At 39.1% G+C, this 22,157-nt stretch overlaps 2 protein-coding genes across 5 annotated transcripts; one reads left to right on the forward strand and one right to left on the reverse strand.

The window, feature by feature from the left end:
* The first annotated feature begins 237 nt into the window (after nt 1-237).
* Nucleotides 238-7,040, forward strand: LOC310952237 (glycerol-3-phosphate dehydrogenase [NAD(+)], cytoplasmic). Its single transcript, XM_083920794.1, has 8 exons — nt 238-331; nt 1,664-1,841; nt 2,001-2,141; nt 2,350-2,488; nt 3,679-3,791; nt 4,557-4,793; nt 5,813-5,919; nt 6,013-7,040. The coding sequence occupies exons 1-8, from the start codon at nt 288-290 to the stop codon at nt 6,107-6,109; spliced, it is 1,056 nt and encodes a 351-aa protein (XP_083776920.1). The 5' UTR covers nt 238-287; the 3' UTR covers nt 6,110-7,040.
* Nucleotides 7,041-7,362: 322 nt separating this feature from the next.
* On the reverse strand, nt 7,363-21,416 carry LOC310952188 (glucose-6-phosphate 1-dehydrogenase; the record flags this gene model as incomplete). 4 transcript variants are annotated; one of them, XM_083920715.1, is made up of 14 exons in its annotated part: nt 7,363-8,424; nt 8,505-8,597; nt 9,746-9,822; nt 9,967-10,202; nt 10,292-10,478; nt 11,090-11,183; nt 12,207-12,332; nt 12,980-13,138; nt 13,287-13,504; nt 14,156-14,264; nt 14,395-14,432; nt 17,011-17,129; nt 18,137-18,211; nt 21,189-21,316. In XM_083920715.1, the coding sequence occupies 12 exons, from the start codon at nt 17,122-17,124 to the stop codon at nt 8,334-8,336; spliced, it is 1,542 nt and encodes a 513-aa protein (XP_083776841.1). In that variant the 3' UTR covers nt 7,363-8,333. The 4 variants fall into 4 exon arrangements, with proteins under 4 accessions (XP_083776841.1, XP_083776838.1, XP_083776839.1 ...); XM_083920712.1 differs by lacking the exons at nt 18,137-18,211; nt 21,189-21,316 and adding an exon at nt 21,395-21,416; XM_083920713.1 differs by lacking the exon at nt 18,137-18,211 and having other exon boundaries at nt 21,189-21,329.
* Nucleotides 21,417-22,157: the final 741 nt, after the last annotated feature.

Here is a 22,157-nt window from a genome sequence, read left to right on the forward strand (position 1 = left end):
AACAGGGTGTTTACCCCATGAAACGTTAATCAATGACCTGCAGGGTTCACACAGGGAGCCTTTTGTCCCCTTTACTTTGAGCCTACTAACCTCCAGTAGGCTGGGTGGACGCCAGACATGGAGCTGGAGCTGGTTCTAAAGGGCGGGTCAGAGTCTCCCCCTCGGATCGGCCAATAACAGTCCTGCTGTTGCTGCTCTGTGTGTGTGTGTTGCATAACCACACTGCAGGTCCACAGCGGTGCTCAGTCGGTCGGTTCAAGCTCCAGTCATCGGCTTACCTCTTCACAATGGCAGCTCCGAAGAAAGTGTGCCTCATCGGCTCTGGAAACTGGTACGTTGTGTGTGTATTCACGTGTACGCTGTTAACCGTGGCTAACTTCTGGAGTACGCTGCTGTCTTCGTGTGTTTTCCCGTTAACCCCGGTGAGCCGTTGCTAGCCAATTTAGCATCACTAGGGCAACCAGCCAGTGAGCGTTAACTAGCAGTTAGCCACGATTCCCATGGTAACGTCAGAGAAGTTCGAATCGTGCCGTTAACTACTGTGTAACGATGAGTTCATCTGGAACATTCCGCACAGTTTAGTCTCGATTAGAGTGATAAGAAACCGGCTGAGTGGACAGAAAACTGGCCATATGTCAGTCACGGTCAACGTTACTGGGCTTTTGCCCTCACGTTATTCATTTTCAAGCCATCACTGCATTTTCTGGGAAATGAGAACATCTACTAAATTCGGCACATAGCTAAACTTCCCGACCAATCACATTTATCGATTTGAAATATTTGCTTTTATAGATTGTGTTTTGTTTTGGATTGTAGCTATTGTTGGAAAGAAACCAAGTTTAAATTGTGTTAAACTCTTTGATGTATCTATTGCCGAATTAATTCGGTGGTCCCGAATTATTAGAAGAATGTCCTAAAATGATATTAAACAATAAAGTAGCATCACAGGCGAGTAAACAAACGTAAAATCAGCAGAGTTCTCAATGGAGTCTGGCCAAGTGTTGTCTCCACACCAGTACGGAGGTTTAGGGTCTCCCTTGTAAAACAGATGTTTGATCTATAACTTCAGATCTAAACCTAATAGAGAATCTCTGGAAAATCCTTGGCAAAAAAAAAAATGATGACTATGAAACCCACTACAGTTACTGAACTGTGGAAGAGACTGAAGACCAAGATCAAACCAGAGCAGTGAGAGAAACTAGTGATGTCCTGTGGGCGCAGATGAGCTGAAGTCATTCAAAGCAAAGGGCCTCTACACTTCCTATTATTTTTTAATCCTATAGAAGAAAACATTGTTTTCATCTCTGACACAGTGCTTACTGTTCTCTAATTTTGCTCACTGTTTTTTTTCACAAAATAAAGGTTTTTGTTGAAGTGCCATGGTAATTTTAAAAAAACATGCTGGTTATTCTATCAAATTATGAGCTGCAGTCTGAATATATGGCCCCACATTTATCTTGAGTGCAGCCTGCCGGGTCACTCTGCTCAGAAAACAGCTGTTGGTGATCAAAGTGCAGCACCTTACTGAACCAGTTGGAAACACATGAGGAACTATTTATATTAATGACCTCATTTTCTAGTTTCACAGATTTTAAATGCATGCATTTTTAAACATGATTTGCAATGTAAACCCATCACTAACCTGCAACCATTAACTATACAGGGGTTCTGCCATTGCCAAGATCGTTGGTGCCAACACTGCTCAGAATCCAAACTTCGACACCACTGTAAAAATGTGGGTGTTTGAGGAGATGGTTGATGGGCGCAAACTGACGGAAATAATCAACACTGACCATGAAAATGTGAAGTACCTTCCTGGTCACAAGCTGCCAGCAAATGTGGTAAGAAACTGTCTTTTTAACAGTAATACATGGTCACCAAAATGTTTATTATTTGTATTTGTGTTTGTTGTCTTAAATGGCTACCTCCATCACCGTTTTCATAATAGATTGTCGTGTATGTCATGCCTCTTACAACATCAACCTCACCTTCCTCCTCAGCTGGCCGTCCCGGACCTGGTGGAGGCGTCCAGTGACGCAGATATTTTGGTGTTTGTGATCCCGCACCAGTTTGTTGGGAGAACGTGTGACACCATAAAGGGCAAGATAAAGACTGATGCACTGGGGATCTCCCTTATCAAGGTTCGGCTTTGCTGTTTGTGCTGCATTATCATAATGAATGTTTCACCTTTTTGTCTCTGAATATGGTTTTTACCATACCACTCTTAAAGTTTGTGTCCAGGTTAAAGCAGCTGTCAGTCAGTTGAGCAGGGCGGTCTTCGCCCCAAATACCAGCTTGCGGTGGCTTGATGTAAATACACTGCTTCTGTATGTGTTTTCGTTCTTCCAGGGCGTAGACGAGGGGCCTGAAGGACTTAAACTCATCTCTGATGTGATCCAGGAGAAGCTGGGTATCACCATGAGTGTGCTGATGGGAGCCAACATTGCCAATGAGGTTGCTGATGAGAAGTTCTGCGAGACCACCATCGGTTAGTCTGATTGCCGTGCTTTTTTAAAAATCTTGCTCTGACATTTTTTGATTGCTTAGCACGGGGGTGTTGTCTTGAAAGAGAGGACTGTCGTTTAGTCAGGACAAAGGTGCACTTTGATCAAGATTCACAGCTTCGATAAGCAGGTTTTAGTCGTGAAACAGGAAGCGTGTTTGTTGTGGTCTGTGTTCTCCAGCTTTGTGCATTATCAGCAGAAGGAGGCTGACAGTTTACTCGCCTTGTAGTTGCTGTGTAAACAACAGACTGGGCTGGTTCAGTTTGACATTTGCTTTCTTCACATTTTTGTATGCACCACATGACTTCATTTTTATTAGTGTGTGACAGGATTAATATTTGTTGGATCAGTGCTTGCAAATGTTTGAGGCCTTTGAGCATTACAGCTGCACTCTAAAAGATGCAAAGTCACTGTGCTTTAATGACTAGTGCTGTGCTCCAGTGCGTGTGTGTCAGAACTGGCTGGTTGAAAATCAAAGCAAATTCAACATTGTTAAAGCTCAGTTACTATGGCAACTTATGCTGGGAAACTTGTTGAATTTGCTCAATGGAACCGAAACAACTGAAAATAAGAGACTAACGGAAATAATACTGACTTAATTAGTAAACTCGCTTTATGGAACAGGCCCCTGGTATTTCTGCTTGCAGCGTTGTCAGGGGGGGCGTGCCCAAAAAAGGCACTTCTTCCAGCTTGGTCCAGAGATGTTCTGTACTGCAATTTGGTGCTCAAAATTCGTAGAAGGAATAGAAAAAAACAAAAACCATTCAAACACAAATCAAGGGGGTGGAAAATCGCTCTGAATGGGCGTGGCTTACATGGATCATAGATGTTGTCTGAACAAATCCAGGGGAAAATTGTTTCTGTGACTTAAGATCAAAAGTGACAGGGTACTAGGTAAAGTTTGTTGTTATAGCACCACCATCTGGCCAAATTTGACATAAAGGATGTCAGCGTATGTGAAGTAGATTAGATGAATGTTTCGCAAGATATCCAAATCTCACTCACACACACACATACACACACACACACACACACACACACACACACACACACACTTTTTTGCTTTATACAGTAGGTAGATGATAAGTCTACCAATTTGAATACTGGTGAGAATAATTCATTTTGTACAGATTCCAAAAAAAGACCAGGTTCTTTCTTTTTTCCCGTTTTACAGGGTGTAAGAATAAAAACCACGGCGCTCTCCTGAAGGAACTCATGCAGACCAACAACTTCCGAGTCACTGTAGTAGAGGAGTATGACGTGGTGGAAATCTGTGGCGCCCTGAAGGTGAGCTTTTATTACAAAACAAAGCTGCAAAAGTGGAGATAATAACTGTTCTGTCTTACACTGTATCATCTTGCTAAATTACCATTAGGCCACATGGAAACTAGTTTAACCAAGTTTAACAAGTGTCCATTCGAAGAGCATGACAGCTCTCTGCAGCTGAGCAGGAGTCAGACAGAAACTACTTAATTACACCCGTTACTGCAGTCTTGTCAAATATAATGCATCCTTGTGACGGTAAAACTAGTTGATTATATACAAGAATATACCGCCATTAAAAGAGTGCTGACATTCACAGAAAGTGACGTGTAATTTATCTTCTAAGCAGCAACTTCGACTGAATAAATAAGAAACACAGCAAGCTCTAAATATTTAATAAAACATAAAGCGGTGTACTTTCAATTTTTAAAACTCCAGCATTAACAGATTCATATTTAATTTGGCGTGCATATTAAAGATGGGATATTTTTTACTTGGTGTTAGCTTGTGAGTTAAAAAAACATTAGACACTTATCCTCTCATAGGCTTCACACATTTTAATACCAATTAGTGTTATAAGATGTAATTTATCGGTAATGTGCGTGGATCGAATTAGAGCTGAAACTGTAATGTAATAATTGATAAATCCTTCTTTTTTTTTTAAGCAAAACTGCCAAAATATCCTGATTCCTACTGATTCTGGTTCAATAAAGCAAATTTAACATAGTTCCAGCTCAGTTACTTTGGGAAACAAGTTGAATTTCCTTTCCCTCCACGTCCGTCCTTCAGAACATTGTTGCGGTCGGAGCCGGTTTCTGTGACGGTCTGGGCTTCGGAGACAACACGAAGGCAGCAGTGATCAGGTTGGGCCTGATGGAGATGATCGCCTTCGCCCGCATTTTCTGTACTGCTGGTCCCGTGTCCTCTGCAACCTTCCTGGAGAGCTGCGGCGTGGCTGACCTCATCACAACCTGCTACGGCGGCCGCAACCGCAAAGTAGCCGAAGCTTTTGTGAAGACGGGGAAGGTAAGAGCCTCGATTTTCAAATACTTTTACCCCTTTTTAAGAAAAGGATATATGTCCCACTATTTTTGGTTTTAAGAAACATTCAGATTCAGCAGGCAAAACTGAGGATTGCTCTTGATTTGTTTACTCACAAAAGCTTTATCGCAGAGCAAAATACACTTTTCTAGGTCCATGAGCGCTGAGATTAGTCCTTCTTTCAATATTATTCCTCAAATTGAAAATAGAAACTTCAGTATTCAATATTTCCTTCAATAAAGGAAATAGTCAAAGTAAAGAAATAAAAAGAATAAATAACATCTCAAATATAAAACATTAAACTAGGTAAAATAACCTAAATGAATCCTTATATTCCAATTAGGAATTGCAACCTTTCAAGTGAATGTCTTTGTCACCTCTTTAGGCTACAATCACTATCAAACATTAGAACATACTACAAAATCACATGAAATGCAGCTTAAAACTGCAATAAAGTATTTCTATTCTATCCTAAGCCCACAAAGTCTAAACGCATTTCACCTTTTTTTATACTGCATTTGTTTTGCACTTAACACTTAACTGTAAATAGTACATTTACACTATGTCTTGAGACTGAAACATGTAACGACTGCTTCTGAACAGCAACATTGCTGTGAATAAGGCTAATATATCAGTCTTGTAACTTTCAAACTCAGTTAAACACACAAATATATATTATGTGACTTATTAAATACAATATTAAAGAAATACTGACAAAGCTTGTGCCTTTATCAGCAAGGTGCTAAATAAGGAAAAGGTACATTTTCCTTCGCTTTGGAGACTATTTTATCATGAAGACACTCGCTTTCTTCTGGCGTAACTTTCAAAATAAAAGCTTCAACTGTTGTTTCATAACTAAAGGAGCAGTAATAACCCTGCCCTGAGAAAAATATTTATGAAATGGATAAAGGTGAAAAATAGTAAATTATTTAAGCACGCTGGACAATACTAAAGGTAATTTAGAGTCTCCCACACACACGCCTGCATGTCATGTTTCTCGTCAGTCCATTGAGGAGCTGGAGAAGGAGATGCTGAACGGCCAGAAGCTGCAGGGACCAGCGACAGCAGCTGAAGTCCATCAAATCCTCAGGCACAAAAACCTCCTCGACAAGTAAGTTAAGCAGCAACAAAGCAAACGCCGTCGTCATGTGCACTCGTTAGAAAATACTTTTTACACTCAACAAAACCTCCTCCTTCCTCCCAGGTTCCCCCTGTTCAATGCTGTGTATGAGATCTGCTATAAGGACCATCCAGTCACAGAGTTCATAGGCTGCTTGCAGAACCACCCAGAGCACATGTAAAAAAAAACCTGACAAACTGACCAAGTGCCTACTAAATGGAGAACACTACCATTTCTCGCCTGTTAACCATCAGAAATAGACGGGGGCGACGACCATTCACTCCACAGCTGTTATGATACTAAACTGCTCCAGCCAGTGAGTGCAATCCATGTTCACTCTTTGGAGAGGGCGCATAACGTTTGTGTGCTCCAGTTTTACCACTTTGTCCTTAACACTCAGTTTATTTTAAGTGCTTTCGTTAATTTCCTGACACATACATGAAACTTGAAGGATAACTCTTGTATGGTTTTAATTCCCCCTGTGTGACGGTCAGATAGCTCTTTATGCCGGAGTTATTTTTTATTATTATTTCTTTTTTCAAAATCAGAGTGCATGGTGTCAGTTTTCTAGACAGCAGCTGATAAAGAAATCCAGACTTTACTGGACATCAAAATGATCAGAGCTCAATATTTATAAAAAAAGTTTAGTAAGTAAGTAAAATGTTTGCACAATGTTTATGACACTACATCATGCATTCAGATTTTGGCTGAGCCAACCACTCAGGGCAAAGACCTATTGACAGCCTTCTGTAGAGGGAATTATCGCTATCTTGACATTAATGTGACCGTCCGGTGAATGCCTGTCCATCGTGACAAGTTATTTAATTATAGATGTAATACCTCATTTAATTTTCTCTGTTCAGTGTCTCACATAATTCCCTATGATATTTCCTGTCTTGTACTGTATATTAAAACAGTCGATCACACAGCAACTGTTTTTAACAAACAAAATGCAAGTGCCTTAGAACGCACGGTTGCTTGTCTTGTCCATTGTCTTTTTTGTTTTGTTTTGTAAAACCAAAGACTTAACTACTTAACGCCTGTCCACTTTTCCATTTGGTAGTGTGACCCTGCCTGAGCCCGTTTTTCCTTAGTTATGGCTAATGATTGTTGGGAATTGTATAAACATTTGTCTGTGAATAAACTAATTCTGTCATCAAATCATCGCTGGAATCATTTTTCACTCAATTAGGCATTAGGAAGGCAATCGTTTTTATTGATAATGCCATTGCCTATTCTGTTTATGATCAATTTTCTTTGTCGACTAAATACCCCAAATTTTGCCCTTTACTTTATGTCCGTGTTCTTGCTTACATGAGAAGTGTTTTCAAGGATTTCCAGCACCCCTAGGAACCCTGCTTTTAAGATTCTTTATTTAAATGCTGATACACCTATGACAACATAATCACAAAGCATGAAACGTGTTAACAGAAGCAAAACTAGTTTATTACAAGAAGTGGAAATGTAGCTTGCTTTACATGCAAGTGTGCAGTTGGCAGCTGTATTCAGTACGTCATAACAAAAGACATTCACTGTTGACCTGTGGTAGACACCGCTGCTGTCTGAATATTTTGAAATATGGAATGAACATCAGTAACTCAAATAAACTTGAAAAATGTAAACAAAAGGGAATGAAGCTCAGTTGGAGGCTACTAAACAAGATAGGGAATTGTTTGTGTCAATAAGGACACTTAAGACTATTCCAGTATGAAAGCTTTGAAGAGAAACCGACTGCATCACCTTTAGTAAACCACAGAGTCTATTTGTCCTAAAGAGAGTATGGAAGATATAAAAGGAAGTTCCACTAAGTGTGATTAAGAACTGCAGTCAAAGCATAATGGTATTACAATCACAATGGTTATTAAGAGTGACAGCTGGTGGTCATTCCTGTTGTTCCTCGTCTCTGCTGCGCTCAGTTACCATCTTTGGTACAGTGCTGCTTACGCTGAGTGAGAATGACTCAGCTGAGTGTTTTGTTGTTACTCTGCTCCTCAGTTATTCCATTTAACATCCTTACAAATTAAAACCTAATTAACAGAGACAGGGACATGGAGCGAGTTCATCAGACAGTTATTTTGTTCACATAAATATCATTTTCTGACTTTCACTGAAACAAAAAGTTTCTGTGAATGTATGAAGAAAGAAAAATACACTACCAATATATCTGGTATAAGCTCATGATGTCCGCATAAATTCATAATTCTTTTTTGAATATCTGATGAACTGGCTTCGAGGAATAATTGCCATACCTGAGAAATAATAGCTTGTTTGTGCTACTGCGATGGATCCACATGGTGGAAACCTCTGCTTCCTCAAAAGACACTCCAGTATTGGAACAGGGCTCACTTACCCGGCTGCACCCCTCCTACTATGCTACCTCTACTTCTCCCTCATCTCATCACAATTCACAGTCTGTGAGGGTTGACCCATTTATAAGTGCCTTCATAGCGAAATCCAACTCTCTTTGCAAGGTCGTCTGCTTCAGCTGGACCCCGGCTGAGAAGAAAAGACAAACAATCAATACTCAATCATAAACTCCTCTTACAATTGAGGGAATACTGAACAACATTTCCTACCTTCCATATTTGTAAGGAATAGGTTTGGGCTTCTCTTTGTCTATGTGATGAAGAAGAGGTGTGAAGATCCTCCATGCTTCCCTTAGTTCATCACTGCAGAGACAAACAATTCAACATGTGAAGGAGGACATGACAACAGAGTCAGATGTCACGTAAAAACGAAATATGGAAAAGGAAACCAATGTTTCCCTTTGCTGAGGCAGAGAAAATGCAGCCAGACTTCATCACACTAAATGTCGCCATCTAGTGTGAAAAACTGGTACCTCCTTTCACACCGGATAAAAAAAATCCACTAACAACTAGGTTGGATACCGAACTTAGGTCTGTACTACAGGGTACCAATCCACATTAAATCATTCAGCAGGGTTCCTTCAAATTTTCCATTTCAAAATTCAAGACTTTTCCAGACTCAAATTTCCAGACTTCTCTGAGGATTTTTCAGTCGATATTAAACATCTGAATACCAATTGTTAGGTGCTGATGTAAATAAATGTTTTTAAAATCCAACTTTTAACAAATTTGTTAAATTCTGACTATGCCATTATGTTGCCAAGTCATGACAAGACATTTTTACATACGTACTGTAGCTCATAAGTGAATGAACTCCAAACCAAGACATGTTCAATGCACAGCATTTTATTCAAACTAATGCTAAAATAATTCAATTAATAACTGCGAACCTGTAACCCCTACAGACAGAAACAGTAGGTATGAACAATTAACCAGGAACTACAAAAGAAAACACACGTCTAATAAATCATGAATAAAATGACGACACGTATGGAAAAAAATCAATAAATGAGAATCAAAGTCACACGGTGAACATACTGGTATCCATGGTAACTTGACACCATTCTACAGCCAGCTTGATTAATTTCATATCACAGGTCGGCTATATTGTGTTAGTAAACTTATATTGATTTGTATATATGAATATATTTTATTTTAGAAAGTGAGATACTAGTTTGGAAACAACACAAACATTTTTCCATACTATTTTCCCTTTTTCTATACTTATCCAGACCTGGAAATTACTCAAATTAAATTCCAGACTGCGTAGGAACCCTGATTCAGTGCTTAAAAAAATAAACAAACAGGTCTCGTCTACAGGCAATAAGAAGGGGGGGGGGGGGGGGGGTCGGGTTTTCCTGTATTTTAAAACCTAAATATATACAATTTTGCTGGAAATTGTTTTAGGATGCTATGTCAGTATAGTTTAGTAGTGAAAAACAAAGACGAACCTGCGTACAAAGTGCATCTGACTCCCACAGAAGACGTCCAGGATGAGACGTTCGTAGGCGTCAGGAAGCTTCACATCCTGATAACAAGACACAGATTTTACATCGTTGCTTTTTTATGAATTTAAGAAATTGAAAACGTTATATACAAAGTTTTGCTATTTTTCTTTGTTGTGTTATTTAAATCACTAGCTCTATGCAATTTTACTCTTTCTTGAACCTGCCTTGTATCTACTCTTGTAGGTTAGGTCCAGCTCAGTTTCTTCAGGGCTGAAGTAGACGCCAGGTTTCTTGCTCATCATCTTGGCGTAGACGGCCTCGTTGGGCTGCACGCGCACCACTAGCTCGTTTCTGCGGCACTGATTTCCAAAAATGTCCCCTGGGACATCTGTGAACTGCAGCCGCACCTCAGCTTTCCTCTCATTCAGAGCTTTTCCGCAGCGAAGGATGAAAGGAACACCTGAGGAGCGAAACATTTTAATACCAATGCTTTACAAAGGAGCCAGGGAAAATGAGAGATCAGTAGGATTTGGGTCTTGTTGTGTTTACCATCCCAGCGTTCGTTGTGAACATAGAGTACAGCGGCGGTGAAGGTGGCCTGAGTCGACCCTTTAGGAACTGTGGGATCATCAAGATAACCCAGTTTGGCGTCTCCCTCACCCTCTGGATCCCCCACGTACTGACCCAGCACCACGTCTGACATGGACACGGGAGCGATGCACTTCAGCACCTTCACCTACAAGAACAGATCCTCCATTAGAAAGATTAACCATATCTCTCCTTGTTTGTAGTAGTGTTTGAGGAGCAGCTGTTTTGGGGTCCAGGTCTTTGAATCCTCCAACCTCCACCAAGTTGACCAATTCATCTAGCATCGTGTCATAAAACTGCTGTGTTTTGATTGAAGACAATCAGCACCACGGGTGGGTCTAAGGCCGTTGCCATGCTGTGTGTTTATATAGACAGCACTCACTGGTAATAGGCTCCGCTGTAGCTAACTCCGTCACTACCTTACAAGCTATGGTCAGTACTGCTGTGGCTGTAAAATGATGGCTTGAGTGTTGCGACCTCTGTGAAAAGACTCGTTTCACTGTCAGAATCAGTTCGTTTTGGTCCGATAACATTTGGAAAGTCTAGAAGAGTCTCATGATTGAATTATTTTATCCCCATTCGACTTGGGCCGGACATCTCTTGTGATTGGTTCGGGGAAATTAAATCCTCTCACCCATGAAAAGTCAGTTTAAGAGTGTAGGCAATGTCAGACCGAAGGTGGAACCGGAATGCAACTGGTAAGCAATTGTGTCTGATCTCAGGTATGAGTGTTGAGGTCTCTGGGAGACAATTTTGTACCTTTTCATCCCGGACATCATCAGAGCTGGTGGAAGCTGGTTTTTCCATGGCAACCAGGCAGAGCATCTGGAGCAAGTGGTTCTGCATAACATCACTGGTCACACAAGAGACACAGAGGAGAATGTGATCATGGTCATTAAAATTACAACTGATGCGTTAAAATCTATCCATCCTCTAAAGCAGTTGTCTGGGCTGCAGGTTTTCATTCCAACCAACAAAGAAGACACCTGATCCAACAAATCAACTGTGTTAAGGCAATTCAGTTGATAGAATAAGTGGTGTCAGGTGTGTTCTTGCTTTGTTTATAACCCTCTATAATGCAGTTGTACATAGATAAGGACATTTTTAAGTGCTTCTTAATGAACAGTAATTTTCAACCATTTTAAAGTCTCAAAGACTTATTTTATATTATTAGAACTGTTTATAAACTAACCCCCACATATCCGTGCACACAGGAGGAGTTATAGTTGCTGCTTACAAAGAGTGCAATGATTGTTTGATTTATCAAAACGTCATCATCTTTTTTCATAATCAATTAATCGTTTCAGTAATTTTCATGCAAACATGTCAGAAAAGGCTGTTTTCAGCCTCAAACATGGAGAATTTCTTCCTTTCTGTTTTTTATCCAACTAAACGGAATGTCTGAACGACAAAACAAAACATTTTAAAGACTTGGACTTTATAGACATTTTCCATTTTCCAACATTTTATGAATTAAGATTCATCTAGAAAATAATCAGCAGATGAATCGATAATGAAAGTAACTTCAATAAACCTGGAGAAAATGTGTAAACAAAAGGGAATGAAGCTTAGTTGGAGGCAACTAAACAAACCCAGAGAGCTCATAAAGTAAATAGTTGCAGTCCTAGCTAGTTATAAACCATTTATTACATGTTATATACCGCTTATATGGGGGGTGTTAAAGTAAAATTATTTACGATGAACGTACTGTTTACTATATACAGTTAAACTAAAAATGCAGTGTTTGAGTATAAAAGCTCCAGTTACTGCTCTCTGCTCATTCTTATACAAGTCACTTTAAACCTGGGTACTAAAGCATGAAGCTTTAATATTACAGTACAGAGACGAGATTCTGGGGGTTTTTTTCTGCACTCACCGGATGATGCCAAAATCATCGAAGTAGCCTCCTCGTCCTTGAGTACCAAACGGTTCCTTAAAAGTCAGAACAACACAGGCCAGGCTGTCCCTGTTCCAGATCGGCCCAAAGATTCGGTTCCCAAACCTGCAACGAGCATCACAAAATTATTACACACACACACACACACACAAACACACACACAGAGAAAAGACGGCTGTTCGTGACAACATGCGTGAACAGTTTTCTTCTGTTTTGTTGTTGGTTAGAGAACGACTTATGTTTTTTTTTGTATGATATTCACAGAGGCTTTTCCAAACCACAGACCAGCTGAAACTGAAGTGTTGTTCAAACTACTTTTTTTTTTTTAAGTTCTCTCTCTCTCTTTTGTCCACACCAACTCAAGAAAGATATGCTGTAAGTATTGTGGATTTTGAGTTTTATTCATTAGGATGCTATATTAGACACTCAGTTTAAACCACATTAACATAAGTTCTTTCTAAGAAATCGAAGAAAATCCGAACAACTACCTATCTATATTTCTGGTGGAAATGTAACATTTAGTTCTTTTTCCCAACTGATACATGCTTTGGTTTGACAATTTGCCCCATCTAATTGTTTTCTCACTCTACTGGACCGTCTCATTATATAACCTATTAGTGAGTGTAGCTCCTTAACTCTCCCTACTTCCTCTACATTATTTGACAATATCCTAGCCGACAATCTTAACAAGGCATCGGATAAAACATAAATGCAAGTAGAAAAAAAAGCAACCTTATCCAGAGTTTCCTCACCTGAGCACCATGAGGTTCTGCACCATTTCTTTGCCCAGATAGTGATCTATACGGTAGATCTGATCTTCAGTGAAGAGGGAGGAGAGGTGAGTGGACAGCTCCTCAGAGCTCTGAAGGTCGTGTCCAAATGGCTTCTCTACGATCACCCTGGTCCAGCCTCTATCACACACACACACGCACACACACCAAAATTAGAGATCACTGCATGCTGAGTTTCACTTCTATGTGTGTACATACATTCAGACATAACAGGAAAAACAGACACGTGCAAAACAACAAGTAAACAGCGTACAACGTGTGTACTGACTTTCTGCTCATACAGCAGTGCTTGATGTTCTTGGTAACATCGTGGTAGACGGTGGGTGGCAGCGCCAGGTAGAAGAGACGGTTGGCCTCGGTTCCTCCGGGCAAAGACAGGATGTGTGTGTCAAGTTTGGAGAAGGAAGCGTCATCTGTGTATTTCCCACTGATGTACGTGTTCCTGCTGAAGAAGGCTGACAAGCGCTCTGCGTCTTTATCGGTCACCTGGGTCAGAGGGTGGGAACATTTACATGTGAATGGATTTAATAAGGATATTTAAAAAACACAGTCAGTTGTTTGAATCAATGGTTTCATCTAAAAGGCACCAGGAACTGAATACTGGACCATGCATGAAATGCATAGAATGGAAATATTTATTGTGTTTCTAAAAAGACATGTGGTCTAAATGGACTGATTATATTATTCCACTAGGAGCTGAACTAGTATGGCCACTTGGTGGCAGCAGAAACAATCTGTTAACACAACACTGACATTTTTTAAGCAAACTTATAACTGGGTTTTTTAAGAGCTTTTTTGTTAAAAACGGCTGCTCTGCTATGGCCGAAAACGATGCTATGAGAGGAAATGAGGGAACAAAAACAGTAAAATTGACGGTCGACAGCTAAATGCTAATGAGCTAAAAGTAATTATATAGCTCCGTAATACCGAGTGGAACAACAGATTAAGGTGATAATCATCTATAGGTTAATCAGTTTAAGGATTAAGCCAGAGAAGAAGAACAGAGGGGAAGATGCACACATTACTTTTACTTTGAAAGGTTTTATTTACATGGGTTGGTATATTAATTTTCTTCTACCTGATGTAAATGTTCACTCAAAAAAAAATTCAAATAACAGCTTTTTTTTAAAGTTTTACCTTCAGGTACGGCAAGCAATTAGCCCGAATGGCATCAACTGTCAAGTCAGAGCGGGCAAAGCCCACAAAATACGTCTGCTCAGGGAGGAGGCCATCTCTGTACAGCCACCTGGGAGGGAACAGAGAAACATATGGTTTAAACGTCAAACGCTCCAGTCCACTTAAGAAGAGTGTCTTTCCTCAGACTCTGCTGAGTTACTGATGTAAAAGCCTTTCACTGGGGTCAGAAGTTCACTCACCATAGAGTTGGGTAGATTTTCTTCTTAGCCAGATCCCCCTACAGGTGCAAACACACAATCACAAATATGATTCACCTTAAAAATGTAGGTCAACATCACAATCATTAAGTTACTGTGCAGCTTATTGAACTCGTCTCAGTGGTAATATTTTTTTAAAGACAAAAGAAGACTACATGTCTCACTGTCTGGCAACAGGTAAGTAGGCTGCTTTGGCTTATTTAAGAATTGTGCAACTTGAGTAATCCCAGAGAGCACGAGAGCCAACCGCTGACTGTGACTGTGAGACAGAAGACCGTCCTGCTGCTAAAGAACCTGTTGCTCACTGGTTTAACTCAAGCTAACGAGTAAAACTGTATAGTGTCTGTGTTGTTGTTCAACAGTCAGACTCTGCCTTAAAGGCCTTGTGTTGTCTTGTGAAACACAACAAACAATTATGAACATTTTTTGCTAAAGAGCTGATTGGCTAACAAACATAATCCTACCTGATATAACAAGTTTGTGATGTAATTGAAAAGCCTCTTGACTTCAGTTAGTTTACTTTTCTCACTTCCATTTCTGTTCTCGTGCACTGATTGAACTGTCAATCAGAGTGATTTTTTTTTTTTACAGAAGGGCGCAGATGGCTCCGCAGCCAATTCAACATGCTCAACTGGCCGAAAATCAGCAGACGAAGGCCGACGGTGTAGGACACAGTGCAAAACTAAACTGACTTTGATCAACGGCCGATCGTCGGCTCGGCCTGTCCCTTTCTTTACTGTACACTAGATAAACAACTTGTATTCCAGTGTCAGAGACATTGACAAAAGGCGCTCAGAAATCTGAGATGACCAGAGCCAAACCTCAAATCAATACAAGGGCAAGACAGGTCAGGACATTAGAAGTAAACTTCTTTCAAAAAAATAATTCCCATAACAGTATACTGTTGGCCTAAATCACAATCTGACATCTCCCTTTAAAGCCACTATCTCTCAGCTGGGAATTCAACTCAACGTGTAACCCTGCTTTTCTGTTTAAAATAAATTTAGGTGTCTTTAATGACACACTTGGGTTAAGAAGTTGGTCATTCATATGAACTGACATGCACAATGTCCTTCAACATTAGCAAAGGGCAAACCTGTTGAACAAACATTTCATATCGTCACAAAGCTGAACTGCCTTAACTATTGAATTAGTAGCCGTAAGTAGATGTTTGGTGTGACTTTATGTATTCAGTTGGTGATAAACATAAAAAATAGCTTTCAAACAGCTGCAGCAACACGTCTTTAAAACATGCACAACCAGATTGTGACTGCACACTGCCTTCCCCTCCCCCTGTCTTGTCTGTGTATCCCGTTGAAAGAAAAATGCTGACTGTCAGTGACACTGCAAAAATCAGCAACAGCGCCACTCTGTTCTGAGCAAACAGGCACAGCCAATGAATAACTCAACGTTCAAAATACTGAACAAAGATCTTTTTTCACACATCATGTCAACAAAAGGATATGAAAAAGGTTCTTTAAAAAAAAAAAACATTTAGCAGAAAATACCATCTGAGCAGTGAAAGCAAACATTTCCTCATAGATACAACCATGTTTCAGTAAAACTCTCATTTACAATAGTGTTAGGCGTGTCTTATTTAACTCTCAGAGACATATGCGGATAGACTGAAGCCCAGATAGAGAAGGAGAATGGAGATCATGTAACAAAGAAATGAGGAAACAAGTCTAAAAAGTTTTTTTACTTCCTGAACTAAACACCTGACAAGTATGAGGAGACAATGAAAGAGTGAAAAGAGGACATTTCTTAACAAATTATTCGAATGGATAAACTTAATAGTCAATTTATTTTAGCAATAAAATAAATTATCAGTGATCGTGATTGGACATGCATTAAACTCCTATCATTTTAAAATACCCCAAATTAAGACCAACTGTTAACTGCACTGTACTATTTTGTGCTCGGTCAGATTGTTCGCTCGGTTTACTTAATGGTTGCAAAATTGCACAATATCAATAAAAATGTTGTTGAATTTCATGTGTGCAAAAGAGTTTGTGTTAATACAATAAATACACATTTATGAATTTGATGGTGCATTAGATGAATAAATAAAAACTTTTTTGAAGGAAATTAATTAGGAAAATTAGTTTCAGGACCAAAACTCAGGTATCATATTGATGCCGTTTAAACAATTAAAAAAAAAATCCCAGTCATAAATATCACACGCTCTATTAAAATAATAAGAAAAGAGGAACATTGAGGCTTTTGCCTGTGTGATTTTATACTTTGAAAAGCTTGGATGACTGTGTGGTGCTTGTTTGCATAAGCTTGGTGAAATCAGTTTCAACATTTCCCTAATCACGTTATGTGCAATTACATTGCAGCATTTGTAAAGGTTTCGACACAATTCTTTGTAATAATTGCCAACAATTCTTGCCTAATTGGCCTGCATTGTAAATGTGCCAAAAGATAAAAATAAGGGAACACAGAGAACGTTATAGGCTTCTGGATGCTTCCAAAAGCATCATTATTCTGATCAGACAGTAAAGTGTGTGTCATTAGCTCTTCTGGTTCATTTCACAAGTGTACACTGCATTATCAGTTCCCATTTGGGTGTGTTATTTATAAAATCACTCTCACCGATGCTCCCATGATGATGAAGATGTGAGCGTCGGACTGATGGAACTTTTCATCTTCGTGCAGCTCCTTCCTCAGCTCCCCGAACACCTCGGAGCGAGACAGGGGGATGGTCATTTTCTCTAAAAAGAATACAAAGTCCAGTTAATTAAAAATTACACAACCTTCAAGAATGTATTCAGACTGTTCTTCGTAACAGGAATGAACCAGTGCCTCCAGGCTTGCATAACAATTAATTGAAAACATTTTGCCACCTCAGAACTTTTCCCCATTTTGTGACATTTTGAAGACTGAATGTAACAAAATGGTCCGCGCACATTTTGACCATCTGTTTCTTTGATCAAACCAATGAACGAGCAAACTAGATACCATGTTTTAAACTAGAAATGGAAAAAAAACGTTTTTTTCAAAATCAAAATACAAGAAATGAGATAACCAAATTTAAATAAACGGCCTAATATTGTTTTTTGATTATTTGTTTTGTCGTAACAACTTCTGAAGAATGAAAGTAAGTGGGTCACTCGTATTACAAAATAAAAGCCTAGAGGACATGTCCATACCAAAGAGCAAATAAATAGATAAGATAGATATATAGCGTTTATCTTTATATATATTTGATGGAATACAGATCTTACTATGTTAAATTCAAGTAATTATTGTGTACAGAGTTGTTACTGTAAGCAATGCTTTTTGACTGTGTTTAAACTGTAATTTGTCTTTCATTGTGTGGGTGAATGCAGATCTAAAACATATTCAACATATATACAGTAGACATACTTTCTAGCATTTCATAATATCAACATAATTACAGCCTACTACAAACTAACATAAATTAAGGGACTACTTTGGCTGCAGAACATTGACTTGAATGCTAAAAGCGAAGAATATTTTACAACATCTTCATGACCAACAGGTCTAAAATAAAATAAAAGGGGCTTTCAACGATAAAAATAAATAAAAATGCCTTCACGTTACATCAACCAGGCCTTTATGCCGACATTTTATTGACTCTTGCTGATATTGTACAATAGCACGATTACATCTAGGCACTACAACTAAAAACAAAGAGGTTGGGGTCAGTAGTAGAGTGGGTGCCCCATATACAGAGGCTAAAAGTTAAGACTCCCACCTGCTGTCCTTTGCTGAATGTCATGCTTGTCCCATCTCTCTCTCCCAATTTCCTGTTGATCTTCAGCTGTACTAACTAATAAAGGCAAAAAGGCCCCAACAATGATCTTTAAAAAATAAATACAAACCACAGAAGTTAAACGCATTCCCTCACTTGCCAAACTTAAAGCACCTTATCACATCAACAGCCACGCTATATTCACTACCGTTATATATTTAAATGAAAAACTGTTATATAGGACTGAAACCTTGAATAAACAAGGAAACACATTTAATGTATCACATTCATCCCCTCAAGCCAAAAACATAAGGGTCATAATTTAACCCTTAATGTGTTTTCAGCATATTAATCATTACTCCTGACTGACTGGATGACTGACTGACTTCTCTGTCATAGCCGTGAGATTTTGACAGTGAGTTTAAAGAGTGCTGTCAGTTTGTGTTGTCACTCAGTAAAGTTTCAGAGTTCAAAAGGCCTCAGTGACTTGGATGAGATCTTAGTTTGATGATTGAGAATGAAGACAGTGAGAGTCTTGTGTACCCCGATGAGGACACTCACACAGCAGCTTCTATCAAATGCCCCCCCGCCTCCTGAAATGTGACAGTATAGGAAGCTGGAAGAAGTTATGGTGGATGAATGGGTCAAGTACAAAACTGTCACCCTGGAGGCTGAGGCCTGAGACGTGTAAAAGTCTCTTTTTTGTAAAAGTAGGCCCTGAGCCTATAGCTGGCTGGTTCGAATTATGTCGAACAACTCACAACAACCTAAGTTTAGATATGAAACACAGTAGTCAATATGCGGTGTCTCTGTTGAGCTACATATTCATGACTTGCTTGAAGTTTGGCAAATAAAGGCAAGACTGTATTTTCTGCTAATATTTGCTCTCGTGTTTCAGACTGATACAATCTCATACAGTTAACTTCACTCAGTATAGCACAGCGGTAAATCATTTTTAACCAGTAAGTCTACATTTGACAATGTTCAGTCGTTCTTACACTTGTGAGCTGTCAGAGCTGATAACAAGCTGACAGCAGAACTGAACATCTTATCTATTTATTGGCTATTTGGTATGGACATATCCTCTGCCTTTATTTTGTAATACGAGTGACCCACTTCCAGGTCTACTGTTAATTCTTTTCATTTTTCAATAGTTGTAACGACAAAACAAATAATCTAAAACCAATATTAGGCCTTTTTTTGACTTTGGTTTTCTCATATTTTGATTTTGTTCGTCTGTAGTTCAAAACGAAATAGCAAAAAAAAACATGGTACTTCTGTTTCACTGTTTCTTGTTCATTGGTTTAAACAAACAAACAAACAAACAAACGGTCAAAATGTACACAGACCCAAAATACACATTCATTCAATTAATTTCAATTCATGAATAAAAATTATAATTGCGTGATTAATCTAGAGCTGCAATTATTAGTCAATTGAAAATTAATCGGGATCAATTTTTACACGAAATTTAGAAAGAAAAAAACTCTGTTCCAACTTTTCAAAGTGAGTATTTGCTGGTTTCCTTAAGTATAAGATTGCAAACTGAATATCTATCCTAATGATTAGTTGCAGCTCTAGAAACCAATGGATACCTGAAACAGTAGAAAATAAAAGATTAAAACGGCTTTATTGATTAAAAATGGTCATCTGTGGTGTATTTTTAACTAAATGGACTCTAACAGGAAAAACACTGGTCCTTTACTTCCTCCATTAGCCAACATTTGAAGATAAGGAGCAACATATGTGAGAGAAAGGCCAAACTTGGATTTCCTTGTGACTCATTTAATGTGGTTAACGAGCCAAATCAGGAAGTACTTCTTTTTCTTTCAGTCATTTCACAATTGACTTCTTTAGTCTCACAACCCTTCAGGCTGCATTGATAATGATGAATTTGCAACGCATTTCTGAAAAGCCCAACTAACAAACATCAACAGTAACTTATTGTAAGGTTAGATTTGCACATCATCCCTGACATCTACAAAAACACTGTTTATGGCAAGAAATTTTAACATATAATAGCTAGACTGGATATGTGTTGCAGATATTTGTAACTAAGTTCTTCCTGTTCATAAAGTATATTTCAGATATCCACAATGACATTCTTACTAGTACAAATGACGTCACTATTCGTGTGTTTTGGGCTTCAATTTTAGACATCTACAATTACATTTTAGATATCTAAAATGAACATCTGTCATGTAATTCTAACTAACAAAGAAAGCTCCCATTTCAGATATCTACAAAAAAACACTTTAGATTTCCATAATGTAATTTTGATTTTCCAAAATTAATTCTGGCTAGTAAATATGTCATTACAGATATGGATTACATCACAGATATCCAGGATGTTAATTTCAGATATCTAAAATGTAATTGTGTATATCTAGAATTGAAAGCCCAAAACATGAATAGAAAGGGTCACACGTCATTTGTACTAGTAAAAATGACGTTATGGATATCTGAAATTATCATTCTGACTGATAATAATTCATTTTTGACAAGGACAAATGGTTTTATGGATATCTAAAATGACAGATAGGAGTGTGGTTTGATTAAATGTTAAAACCACTTGACATACTTTGCCTGGATTTCTATCTGATGGTCACTTACTCCCTGGCTTGACCTGCCACACAACAAACTATAATGATATTAGTAAAATCCTCCACCAAATCCCCTATTTACAAGGCTAAACGTTACTGCAGAGCACCGTCATAAAGCTGGATACAGAACACATCCAGATAACACCGGCTGACACTGTGTTGCTGGGACAGTTAACGTTAGCTACTACGGGAATATGCTGCTATAAACTTACGTTACATAGTTTTTTTTGTCTTGCTAAGTGCATGCTGGGCTAACTAAACCGCCCTGTCAACAGCCCTTAGCTTCGCATGCTGTTGTTACAACATGACCTGACAAGCAACAAATCCAAAAGTGCCTCTTTAACAACAGTAACAGCTAGCAGACAGCACCTAGCTAACGACATAGCTAACTTACATGCAACACCAACAAACGGTTCAGTTGGCGCTACGGGAGTCAAACTGCTGCTACTCACACGGCCGTTAACGGGATGATAACCGGGCAGTTAAGACCCTGGCGATACCCGACGACAGGGTACGGACTTCACACACAAACACGCCCGACAGAGGACACAACAGTCGAGGCTTGAGTGTTGCGCGTTAGTCTGAGTCCTGCCTACTTCCCTGTTCAAGCGACACAAAAAAGAAACTGAGAGATTTTATTGGTTTGAGAAAAACTCACCAGCGCTCGCTCGAGTTCCCATCACTGTAGGGTGCGCTGACGTCATCGACTCTGCCGGGTGGGCGCGGTTTAACAGAACAGCCTGCGCGCACACACGCACGCACACTAACACACACACTAACACAAACCAACACACACACTAATACGCCAACACACACACACTAACACGCGAACACACACACACACACGCACGCACGCACACTAACACACACACCAACACGTGAACACACACACACGCACGCACGCGCTGACACTCACACACTAACACGCACACACACACGCATACACACACACGATTTTGGCACTCTGATCTCAAAATTTGACTCCTAATCAAATTTTCTATGCATTTTGTTGTTATATTATACAGATTTTATTGAGCGTTTTTATAGTACAGTAGTACAAGGAGGTTTTAGTACTGTACTTGTATCCTGGTTCCAATGTTTTTAAATTCTATCAAAAAAAAGAAAAGAAAAAGAATGAACTGCATTTCTTTCTACCTGTCCTGTCTTTAAGCTGAACTACATCTTCAAAACCTTGTGCCCTTGACTGATTTTAAAATTCTGGTGAAAACTCTGGATCTCTGTATGCCAGTGTTTTAAGTAAGTATGTTTTTGTGTTTTATTTCACTTCTGATATATACTGTAACTGTATTGCTGCTGTCTTGGCCTGGTCTCCCCTGTAAAGGAGATCTATGATCTATATGGGACTTACCTGGTTATATAAAGGCTAAATAAACACAAATAAATAGTATTTCTTCTCACAA

This window comes from Echiichthys vipera (assembly GCF_963691815.1).
Source record: "Echiichthys vipera genome assembly, chromosome: 9".
Classification (NCBI taxonomy): Eukaryota; Metazoa; Chordata; class Actinopteri; order Perciformes; family Trachinidae; genus Echiichthys; species Echiichthys vipera.